Source organism: Gymnoscopelus braueri, assembly GCF_963280865.1.
Source record: "Gymnoscopelus braueri genome assembly, chromosome: 12".
Lineage (NCBI taxonomy): Eukaryota > Metazoa > Chordata > Actinopteri > Myctophiformes > Myctophidae > Gymnoscopelus > Gymnoscopelus braueri.
The window spans coordinates 16,547,319-16,559,623 of NC_137614.1; the positions used below are offsets into that span (position 1 = coordinate 16,547,319).

General features: G+C 42.5%; 1 protein-coding gene across 5 annotated transcripts in view; it reads left to right on the forward strand.

Annotated features, from left to right (window-relative positions):
* The window catches only part of clstn1 (calsyntenin 1), a 37,205-nt gene that overhangs the window by 19,484 nt on the left and 5,416 nt on the right, over window positions 1-12,305 (forward strand). For 3 of the 5 annotated variants that reach the window (XM_080444223.1, XM_080444224.1, XM_080444225.1), the window contains 11 exons: window positions 1,509-1,704; window positions 2,203-2,411; window positions 2,782-2,931; window positions 3,246-3,431; window positions 3,963-4,211; window positions 5,977-6,098; window positions 6,781-6,943; window positions 7,562-7,612; window positions 9,090-9,247; window positions 9,694-9,842; window positions 11,049-11,290. In XM_080444223.1, coding sequence (XP_080300349.1) covers window positions 1,509-1,704; window positions 2,203-2,411; window positions 2,782-2,931; window positions 3,246-3,431; window positions 3,963-4,211; window positions 5,977-6,098; window positions 6,781-6,943; window positions 7,562-7,612; window positions 9,090-9,247; window positions 9,694-9,842; window positions 11,049-11,290 — 1,875 coding nt within the window. The remainder of the gene's footprint in view (window positions 1-1,508; window positions 1,705-2,202; window positions 2,412-2,781; window positions 2,932-3,245; window positions 3,432-3,962; window positions 4,212-5,976; window positions 6,099-6,780; window positions 6,944-7,561; window positions 7,613-9,089; window positions 9,248-9,693; window positions 9,843-11,048; window positions 11,291-12,305) is intronic. The other 2 variants (XM_080444226.1, XM_080444227.1) reach the window with 1 other exon arrangement.

Here is a 12,305-nt window from a genome sequence, read left to right on the forward strand (position 1 = left end):
CATGCTCTGTAACTTCCTTCCCATTTCTTTTTATTTTCCAACTCCGTTTTTCTCACCCTGACTTTTATGGTGCTCCAATAACTGGATGAAAAGTGTGATGTGGGGCTGAGCGTACTTAGAAATATCTGTGCATGAGACATCCATTGTAGTTTGCAGACACTAACAGTTCTTCAGCCAGCACTAGGGAAAAGGAAAATGCTTATCAAGCATATTTCTGCCATTTAGGCAAATATATAAATACTTTCTGTCATCCGATCTGGAATGCAAAGCCAATATTGTGAACTCTAAAAAGCTGAATTTCTTTACTAAATTGAGTTCACTACCTGATAACACCCACAGCAAAAGCAATTGGAGCAGGAATTAATGCTGAAATTGGTATTTAAGAAACAAGATTCAAGATATTTGTCAAAGATCTTTTCACTGTCAAGATATTGACTTTGTTCTTACTGGTGCCGTTTAAGAAACGATCATGTTTACACAGGTAGAGCATAATGACTCCTGTGGACTCCTGACATTTCAGGAGTCTTCAGAGCCAAGTCGCTGAGATTGTTAACTTATGCAAACTCTCTCCGCTGTGAAGTTTCTGTTGTTGCATCTTTGCCTTAGTGGAAGCCTTTAGTTAATTCTCCACCACTAATCTCTTATCATAGCATGGCTGCAGTTATCATTTGATGTGGATGTCAAGCAAGTTGATATTTCTAACCCCAGTTCTCATCCAGTGCTTTTTATTTGACGACTGCTATTGTACTGATTTGGTCCTCTATGATTTCATTTTGTGTTCATTTCTCAGTTTGGGGCGAGAGGCAAAATTGCACAGGAAGACTTCCCTCAATTAAATACATGTTATACTGTATACTGGAGATGTTGTTCCAGTGGAACTCGGGTTAATTTTTGTGTCTCACAGAATTAGGTTTTGATGACTCCCTGAAATGGTGCCGCATCACTTTATTATAATGCTGTCTATTGCATAGAATGTTTGGATTTTCTTTGTTGTTTTTTTCCCCTCTTAGATAGGCTGCAATTATCATTCACTGCACAGAAAAATGATGTCTAACACAAATAGTGTTATTCTTCATGTAAATGTAGGCCTTACTCCCTTACCTTTTGGGTTTAGTAATATGATTTCGATTCAATATACATAAAGTACTCCTGTGAAATGCCTGTCCACATCTTTTTTCGGTTTTTACCTGCATGACTGGATGCTAATGTGTTTCAAATGGCTTGGAATAGACACAAAGTCCTTTATGGTACTAAATAGCCACCCCACACACCCTCTCCCAAATCCCCCTCAAGTACTCACCCATACAGTGCTTTGGCTTCCTCCACGGATACCACCCACCCACCCCAGTGTTTTAAACCCCTGGCTGCCAAAACCTTTCGCTGATCTTAATTTGTTTTGTGTGATTATATAGTTTTGTTGTTAACGTATCCTTTGGTTTGAAGTATCAAAAACATTCACACATTTCACTACTTATTCTGAGCAAAACACTTTTTTGATTGATATTCAGGTGAGATTTGCGGCTTCAGGATCCATGGGCAGAATGTCCCGTTTGAGGCAGTTGTCCTGGACAAGTCCACTGGTGAAGGGGTGATCCGAGCCAAGGAAAGGCTGGACTGTGAACTTCAGAAGGAGCATACTTTCACAATCCAGGCCTATGACTGCGGCGAGGGCCCCGATGGAGCCAACATGAAGAAATCCCACAAGTAAGTCATCATCACAGGTGGGCATGGATGCCTAACCCAACCATGTTCAACCTGGTGTCCCTATTTTGGGCTAGTCATTATTTTTTATTTACGAAACTAAATAGGATGATAATACTTTGCATCCTACATGAGTGCTTCCTTGTGCAGTCCTCCTCTGCCGTAACTTAATCCTGATGGATTTGGGTGCTTTTAAAGTAATCTGAGAACCAGATTTACCATTGCTTGCTTCAGCAGTTTGCTGAGAGTAATTTTGATCTGATGAATCAATGCATTCAGCCGTTCACTTCATTGTGAATAATGATGTATTTGGAAAGGAAAACCTATACCTTCAAAGCAGTGTAATTTTAAACGACAACAGGTACATCAAAGGGACTATACAAAGTACTTGTTATAATGAATAACTTGCACTTGCATGACAATTGTGTACATTGCTGAGTTAAAACCAGTTACTGTGATGCTTCTCGAACAGTTTCATAACTTTGAACGTGTCCCCAACAGGGCCACTGTCCACATCCAAGTGAATGACATCAATGAGTATTCGCCAGTGTTCAAGGAGAAGTCTTACAAAGCCACAGTCATTGAGGGCAAAAAGTATGACAGCATTCTGAAGGTGGAAGCAGTAGATGCCGACTGCTCTTTCCAGTTCAGCCAAATCTGCAGCTACGAGATCGTCACCCCCGACGTGCCATTCACTGTCGACAAGGATGGTAAGGATACAAGTAACAGTGCGTTCCAAACGCCTCCCAGAAAAGCTTCATTGTAGGTCAAAGAGTCACTCAGATCACATTGTCCATTGATCTGTTTGAACAGCAGAGGTGTAAGACTCATTTTGAATTCACCACAGCTTGCTGCCTTTGGAGACAAGCACGGTCTCCTTGAAATGTCATAGGAGTCGATCATCCAATTAATGTGTTGGTTTATTTAGCTGAAGATCTAACAACTGAAATGTGTGTAAATATCTTCTGAAAGGAGCAATAGTCATGCACAGAATACCATCACATTATCTGTGTCACGGTATTAGGTAAACAAACAAAAAAACATTTTGTTAACTTGATTTTTTTCTTTCTCTTTGTCCAGGTTTCATCAAGAACACAGAGAAACTGAACTATGCCAAAGAGCACATGTACAAGCTGACCGTGACTGCCTACGACTGTGGGAAGAACCGTGCCTCAGAGGATGTACTGGTTAAGATCAATATCAAGCCCACCTGCAAGCCCGGCTGGCAAGGTATCAAAGCTCCCCTTACACACTCTGTTTCACCAAGTTACGTCACTGATTGAGTGTGTCTATGTGGGGAACAAAAGCGCCATGGCTTCCTCACAGAACACACACAGGAAGACATTGTCAAAAGGTTATTTAACTCCCTTAAGCCCTTAGACCTTTTAATGTGGCTGGGATAATTAAAACAACCTTAAATAAGCAAAGTAAGTCTGTTATTGTTTGTGCGCTGAAGGGAATCTCATCCCCCCCTCTCTCTCACTTTTGTCTCTCTTTGTCTATGTCTGTCTGTCTGTCACTCTATGTCTGTATTGTCCTCTCAGGCTTCAATAAGAGGACAGAGTATGAGCCCGGCACAGGCAGCCTGGCTCTTTTTCCCAGCATGCACTTGGAGACCTGTGACGAGCCAATCACCTCCATCAAGGCCAGCATCGACCTGGAGACCAGCCACATTGGGAAGGGCTGCGACAGAGACACCTATTCTGAGAAGTCCCTTCACAAGCTGTGTGGTAAGAAATGACTCATCTAACCGTGTATATTACTTGTATTTTACTCTTTTACATTTTTATTTAGCTGTCTTGTTTTGGTCTGTATAGCGCTTTGGTTGGCATCAGTCATTGTAAATGTGCTTTCTAAATACACTTTGAGTTGAGTTGAGTTGTATATGTACACATACCTGACAATGGATGTACCTCATGAATTAAATTATTTTAATCACAGTCCACATTATAAACAATTGTGGTTGCTGCTGATTTGATCCCCCATTAATGATTAATTTGACTACACAGTGAGATATATTCCCTGACTGCGCAGTACAATACATATTTTAGTTGACTCTTTATTTAATTAACTTAAAAATATATATTTATTTATATTTATTGAGCACTGCAGGACTTTCACCACAAAAAGAGCACATCAAAAGTGAAAGCAATATATTTGTACAAATCTCTTAAGGTGCAATTCTTCATACAGTTCGTTCAGCGCTTCTTTCTTATTTAATTCACTATTCTGTATCTAAATGAACCTGTATCTTGTTTCAGGTGCCAGCACTGGTACCGTGGAGCTGCTGCCTGCGCCCAGCAGCTCTGCCAACTGGACGGTGGGCCTGCCCACAGACAACGGCCACGACAGCGACCAGGTATTTGAGTTCAACGGCACCCAGGCCATCAGGGTGCCCGACGGCGTGGTGAACACCAACCTGAAGGACCCCTTCACCATCTCCGTGTGGATGAGGCATGGCCCTGGGGCCCACGAGAAGGAGACCATCCTGTGCAACTCTGACAAGACAGGTAATGGCCCTGCGTGAGAGCAGAATGGAAGAAGTCCATTACTGCTTTGACCACTTAAGTCTTACATAATTTGTTGTATATCTTATATATATGTATATATAGTGAAAATTGACGACCTACAAGCTCATAACGCGTCAAAATGCAATGCGTTGTGAACTTGTAGATCTGCTATTTCTGCTATTTTGTAAAATTCCCAAATAGGCATGGCGGGGGTTAAAGTGGTTAACTAAACAATTAGTTATGTAATAATTAAACAGGTGATTGTACTCTTTGTACTGAAGAATAGAAGGTAGCCTAATTAATTGGTTGCTCTTCCCCACCCAGTCATGATTGTCTGATCCCCATCAGGTGTCTCTTTGTTGGTGTGGCCTATAAGAGACCAGTGTTTGTTGTTACATTCCCATTTGTTCATTATGATGAAGGCCAGCAGGCTGAAACGTCAATACGTTAAAAAGAACTTCATATGGAGCCAGAGTGTGCCACACTTATTTCTTCTTTTTAATTAAAACATTGCATTTCTTCAACAGACTTGTTCCTCTATATTTTATATTCATAGGCATAACCCTACACGTTTGACTGTAAAGCCCCAGTCTTGTTTCTTTTGTGCTGCATTGTAAATGCAAGCCATCACATAGAGGGGGTTTGTTCTGACAGCATCCTGTGTTTATTTAAGTATCACACTAGGGACATTTCAACTAATTAATACAGCACATATGGTGTCTGAAAATAACTTGCTAATAAAGACATCATACACCCTCAGGCTACAATCCGTGAATACACTTGGGCAACGCTAGTAAAGACACATCTAAAACATTGTAACAGGCTTCTAACTTTCTGCTAGTTTCATTGCAGAAACCTTTTTTTTTTTTTTTAATACTATTCTGAATTTTTGTGTGGTGTGTGTTGTCACATGTGCCCTGACATTATCCACTGTAAAGGCTACAATCTCTTGCATGTGTTGAACGGGGGTGGGGGTTGGTTCATCAGCAGATCTCCCACTGCTTATATAAGAAGGATTACATCAGGATCGCTGTGCCCAGGGCCATAAGTCTCCATTCACTTGACCTGTGATTTATGACCCCATATCCAGCCTGTTTTTATGCACATTAATATCTAGGACATTTTGTGCACCATTACATGTTTACTTATAATATTATGGTATGGGACTCAAAACGGCAGCCTTTTCCGTCGGTCGTATGTGCAGTCTAATCTTAAACTGTGCAACATAGAAACTGAATGTGGGTGTACTGGTTTGACTTCTTTGAGCTAAACGTTTTGACAGGATCCGGTTTGAATTGAAAACTAGGAGTCCACAACAGAATGCACTACCGGACAGCCCTAAAGACATTTTCAGTCAACTAATCAGTTTGATTTAATCAACAAATTTGTAAAATTGTGTTCATTCAATCATGCTGCGAGACCAGCCTTTTCAGGTTTTAGAGCTGAACATTCTAATGTTGATGTAACAATGGCGGATAGGCCCACTCCTGTTTTTGCACTTCATTAAATATCTTTGCCAAAACATTGTGACTCACAATGCATCGCTCACAATTTGTGAGCTTGTAGAGCAACTCATTTTTCTGAAATGTTCCCTCCAGAATAGGGATGCTAGGGTTTTATAGTATGTTTGAATTTGTAAAATAGTTTTTTCAGTGAATGTAAAAATGTTCTCCCTTTGTCTGGTTAACTTTTAAAACAAGACCACTTTCCACTTGAAGATGTTGTATTTTGAACAAATTTTAAATGTGCTTTCTTTCATCTGCAGAGATGAACAGACACCACTACTCTCTGTACGTCCACAACTGCCGCCTGATCCTGCTGCTCCGCCAGGAGCCATCAGAGGCAGAGAACTACAAGCCAGCTGAGTTCCACTGGAAACTGGACCAGGTTAGTCCCTTACGACACTGTTTATCAACCAGTGGTTCACGGACCACTATTGGTTCATGACATAATTACAGGTGGTCCATGGAAAGTGTAAATGTATAAATATGAATGTATCAAAAATATTTTCTATCTTCTATCTATACAATTTAAGTAAATGTTTTAACTAATAGGCGTACAAAGTGAAAGTTAAGTCATATACTTCGTTGTGCGCAGTGTCACCACCAAAAATATTTTCCGGTGTGTGATACCGACGTGCAATTTAGTACAAATTTGACTTTAAGATCAGTAATATTAAATATTATTATTATTGTTATTATTATTATGTTTAATAAAATAGAAATGTGTCTTATATAATAAATATATATTTTATTGTGGGGAGGTGCGGTTGTGTGGTCCTTGACCATTGTTCAAGATATGCTAGTGGTCTGGCACTCAAAAAAAAAGGTTGAGAACAACTGCCTTATGATGACCCCGGCTACATGGACCACAAACCATGGGGAATGTCTTACAGTTTATTTTCTAACCACGTGGTTTATGAGAGCCTTTCATGACGAAGCTGGAAGTATTGTTGGAAGTGTTGTTGAAGGACACAGTGTTCTCCTTAGGCTTCTTGACAGCCATGTAAATCATAACCTGACCCCTGACCTCAACGTCTGCACCGCCCCCCCCTCATTGTCTCCCCCAGGTGTGTGACAAAGAGTGGCATCACTTTGTGGTGAACGTGGAATTGCCGTCTGTCACTCTGTTCGTGGACGGCACCACGTTCGAGCCCTTTTTGGTCACAGAGGACTACCCCCTGCACGCCTCCAAGATTGACACCCAGCTCACCATTGGCGCCTGCTGGCAAGGTACAAGTCTGACATGTTCTAAATAGACCGCTGTGAAATGATATCATCATATGACATGAGGAATACTAAGAACTAAGAAATTGTAACATTTAATATGGATGAATCTCAAAGTACAACATCAAACTGCAGTGTAAGTACTTAATGGAGAGGTCTGTACACAGTCAAATTTTAATTTAGCTCACAGTGTACAAATGGAACCAAATGGACCTTTAAGGGTCCATTTGGTTCCATTTGTAGACTCTCTGAGTTAAATCAACAGTCAGTACTTGTGCAAGTGAATGTTTGGAGAGTGGTTAATAGGATGGTCATCTCTCTCCAAACATTCCGTGACTGGCCATTAATTCTGCACTCGCATTTTGTTGTTGCTTGTTATTGATGCAGATATATAATAACAGAGGTATCCACACTACCTGTACACCTATTATTCCTTTTGATTAGTACGTTTGCACAACTGTTCTGTGTATGCTATTTTCCAAGTACAGTATTAATCCTCTCCTTGTTAGATGATTCTCGGATGATGCATTGATATGACCTCCTAGAGTCATATCTTCGTTTGTCCTTCAAATCCTCAACTCTCCTCCCTATCTGTCCCTGCTCTCTTGTCTCTACCCTCTACAGAGAACTCAGGACATGACAATGACACTGAGACAGTCTCTGAGCCCACTCCAGGTTGCTCAAGTCTTTCGCTTATTCCTCAGATAATGTCCATTTGTCCATGATGTCCGTCCCTCCATCCTAACTGCATCCTCATGACATTTTCACTAGAATGACTCCAGTCCATTCTAGCGGCACGACTCTGTTCATTGTAACCCCTCGCAGCATGATGCAGTATGGATTAGATTGTTGTGGGTTTCCTTATTGCCTGCCTCAGTTTTGCTGTCTACACATCCCCTGTTTTTATTCTTTCATTTGCTCTGCCCTCCATAAACCTGATGCAGTTTAATCTCTATTCAGCCAATCAGACAGTTGGAGTTCTCGATTTCCGATACAAGCCCAGAACAGAAATAGACATAAAATGAGCTCAAACCCCTGAACTGGCTGCAGTGTTTGGCCATGCTGTCTCCTCTTTCAGAGCATGACCTTGGTGTGATATGCACCATCTCCTCCGTATCACATAACAAGACTACAGCAGTAGGCCCCCCCTACACGCACGCACGCACGCACTCATGCACGCACGCATGCACGCACGCATGCACGCACGCACACGCCCACACACACACACACACACACACACACACACACACACACACACACACACACACACACACACACACACACACACACACACACACACACACACACACACACACGACTCAGCTGGATGACTGTGTTAACCTTGAGATGCGGACGGCCAGGTTTGTCACGGTCTCTGCAGTGACGCAGGCCTATGCTCGTCATGTTTTGGCACAGCTCGATCCCCCAGCACGACTTTCTCACCTACACAGCAGGTAGCTCTCAGCACTGAAATGCCAAGGTTCACTGAAACAGCAAAGTACCAAACTGATTCGATAAGTGGTTCAGGTCATGTTTTCAATCCTCAAAACTGCATCTGTGATGTCACAAAGACGAGATGGGGTGAATAAAGATGATCTCACCGCAGCCTTTTTTTCCACTTCTCCACAGGTTTAATTTTGCCTGTTCAACCCCCTCCCCCCAAAACACACACACACACACACACACACACACACACACACACACATACACACTTTCTTTAGAGCAGGGTTAGAGCAAGGCTTTGGTAACACCATGTTATGGCTGAGGTTGCATGTGGCTCGAGGCCTGTATCAAGTCCCCCATCACCCATCATCCTTCTCTTCTCTTTTCTCTTCTCTTCTCTTCTCCTTCTCCTTCTCCTTCTCCTTCTCCTTCTCCTTCTCTCTCTCTCTCTCTCTCTCTCTCTCTCTCTCTCTCTCTCTCTCGCTCGCTCGCTCGCTCGCTCGCTATCTGGGCCCCAGGCCTTGTAAGGATATATATTGTAACTTGCATGAACACCAGTCACGTCGGCTTTGCACATTGAGACGGCACGCTTGAATCACTGGCTCAGAAAAGGTCAAAACCGCACATTGTACGCCTGACTGACTATGTGTTTCTTTTGTGTGTGTGTGTGTGTGTTACCTTCCCATTCTCTTCATTCCGGCGTGTTCAGGCGGCAACGCTCGCATGGCCCAGTTTTTCCGCGGGAATCTCGCAGGGCTCATGATCCGTTCTGGCAAGCTGGAGAACAAGAAGGTGATTGACTGCCTGTACACCTGCAAGGAGGGCCTGGATGTGCAGCTGCCTGAGGAGGTGGCTTCAGCTGTCAAGGTGAGGAGGACGCCAAGCCACTCCAGAGACCCTATATGGGCCACACACTCAGCAACCAGCCGCTGTAGGCTCAGACTGTTACACTGTGAATTCCTGAGTGTTCATTCAACTCTGAGAGTTTGCTGTACAAATGGAAGTTGTAGATTTGTTCCATCTGTACACTCGGGTTCAAAGGAACACTCAGGATTTTACTGAGTATGATTTAGATGGAACACAATGTACTGTTGAATGAACAAAGAGACATTCTTATGTAGGGTGTACATAAGTAACACAAGACTAAAGAAAGGTGAAATACAGAAAGGTGTCATTTTTTATAGGATACTGTAGATGACACCTAAATAAGATAAGATATAGATACATAAATGAATAAAAATAAATAAGTAAGTAAAACTATGCTTTAAATCAGAGATCCTCCCATAAGCAACCCATTGATATTCTTTCCTCAGGTGGAGTTTAACCCCAACCAGTCATCTCTGACGGTGGAGGGCGATGACATCGATGCCTTTGATAAGGTCATGCAGCACATCTCCTACCTGAACTCACGTCAGTTCCCCACGCCCGGCATCAGACACCTCCGCGTCTCCACCACAGTCAAGTAAGCCACGGAGACTAAATGACATTTTACCCAGTGGTTGTCATTGTCAAACTTTTTCACGCCAAGGACTCCCAAATTTATATGTATTTGTGGCCACGGACCCCCATCTGATTTTTTTTTTTACAGGGACCCCCATACAAGTTTTGTGTGTTGTTAAAATATTTCAAATTTTAAAAAATTTTAAAGAAAAATCTAGTTTTTCGAAGATGTTTTGAAAATGATAGATCTACAAGCTCACAACGTTGTGAGCTTGTAGATAGGCTATTTTCAAAATAGCTGACCCCGCTTTGAGAACTACTGAATTAACCACATGAAACCTATAGTGTCCCTATTCTGGGCATGTCATGACAGGTGAACATTTGACAAAAATAGCTGATCTACACGCTCATAGCGTTGTGAGCTTGTCTTTGTGTCTTCATGTCTGTCTGTCTGTCTGTCTGTCTGTCTGTCTGTCTGTCTGTCTGTCTGTCCGCGGCTAATCTCGCAAACCACTGGGCCGATCAGCGGAAAAATTCTCATGCACGCTGGCAGTAGGCCAAGAAAATGCCATCACAGTTTATTATACCAGAAATCAATGGAGAGGCAAATAACTCCATATTTGGAAGTCAAAAGGACATCTCAGCAATATGACATCACAGTGTCAATATGACGTCATCGACATGACGTCCAAGATCACATATTAGACCCTGGCTTTTTCTCTGCTTTAACTGCATCTGTCAGTCGAGGTCAGCAGATGAGCTTGTGAAGGTTCCTGTTACTAAATCACAATTCAAAAAGGGGTTCTATTCTCAAAGGAGGAATTTAATGTGAACAGCATAGAGGTAAAATGGAGGGCAGGTTTTTTTGATCCGGTAATGCTGCTACAAAAGGAATGCACATGGCAGGTTGAGGGAAAAGTCAAGGTAGATAATGTAAATGGAATTAGAAAAGCTCTGTGTTCTAAAATGTCTTTATCTTATTGTCCTTGGGACAGAGTGTTACAGTGTTGACAATGACATCCACGGCACCAACATGCATTATTCACAAGCAGTGGTGGAAAATATTTCCATTTTTGATACTTTATACTTCACTGCATAATAGTCAGTTATTGTGTCCTTCTTGCCTTCCTTTTTCTGTATTTATTGTCTGCATTTGTTGTGTCATATTTACACTTTTTGGGGAGTATAACATCTGGAACTTGAACGTAACCTCATCTCGTCCCCTCAGGTGCTTCAACGAGGACGCGTGCGTTACAGTGCCAGACGCCGAGGGTTACGTGATGGTGCTTCGGCCCGAGGAGCCCAAGATCAGCTTGAGCGGCATCGACCACTTCGCCCGCAGCGCCGCCGAGTTTGAGAGCCAGGAGGGCGTGACGCTGTTCCCTGAGCTCCGCATCGTGAGCACCATCACTCGCGAGGTCGACGCCGAGGCCGAGGCCGAACCAGAGGTCGCTGAGGACGACCCCACGGGTAAGGGAAACGCACACGTGCGCACACAATGGGAAGTCCAACCACAAAGCTACAGGAACTAGAGAAAAGGTCGTTGTAACTCCGCTCCTACAGCGTCGTATAGAAGGGATTCTCAACCTGTGGGTTGGGGACCACTGGTGGGCCATGAGGGTATTGCAAGTGGGTCCCCAAATAATTGCCAAAACACTTAAGATTTTAATGATAATATAACATTTATATATAAAATAAATAATATTAAAAAATAATCATGGTATTGTTTCTTTACAACTCTGACATTTTTGTTTTCATTTTGATACCCGATAAATAGGAATACTGTGTAAGTTCCATCGATCCAAGTCGGAACACAATCGATTGATTGATCATTAAAATAAACATGCTCTGAAAAGCCCACCCATCGGACCACTTAACATGGCTGCCGAAAGGCAAAAATTTACAAAGGTTAAAAATGTTGAAGTGAGCTTGTAGATCTGCTATTTTTGCTACTTTTGCGTGACATTGTCATATGATAAAGTATAAAATTGGACATCCATTTCTGGAAGAAAAAAAAAAGAAGAAAAAAACCTAAGATGAAATCTAGACCAAGGTTTCTGCCCAACAGCAACTACCTGTATGTACTGTACATAACATCTCTATGAACACCTGCACGCTACATTCCTGATCTTCTTATGTTTGTACCTTGAGGGGAAATATCTCTAGTTGAGTTGAGTTACTGTGATGGTGGAACGACTCCATGGTGGAATGGCTCCCTTAGGCATAGCGCATATACGTACAGTAGAAAGCTGTGTGGTTATAGACACTGACGCAGAGGATTAAGACATGGGGGAGCAAGGGATTGGAGGAAAAGGGAGGGAGGGAGAGAGAGAGAGAGAGAGAGAGAGAGAGAGAGAGAGAGATGGATAGAGGGAGGAGTTGTTTACTACAGACTCCGTGGGGAAGGGGACATTTGACCAGCCGTGCCATCTGTCTGGCCTCTATGTGAGGCGAGGCAGGGAGGGACGGGGAGAGAGAATAGAAG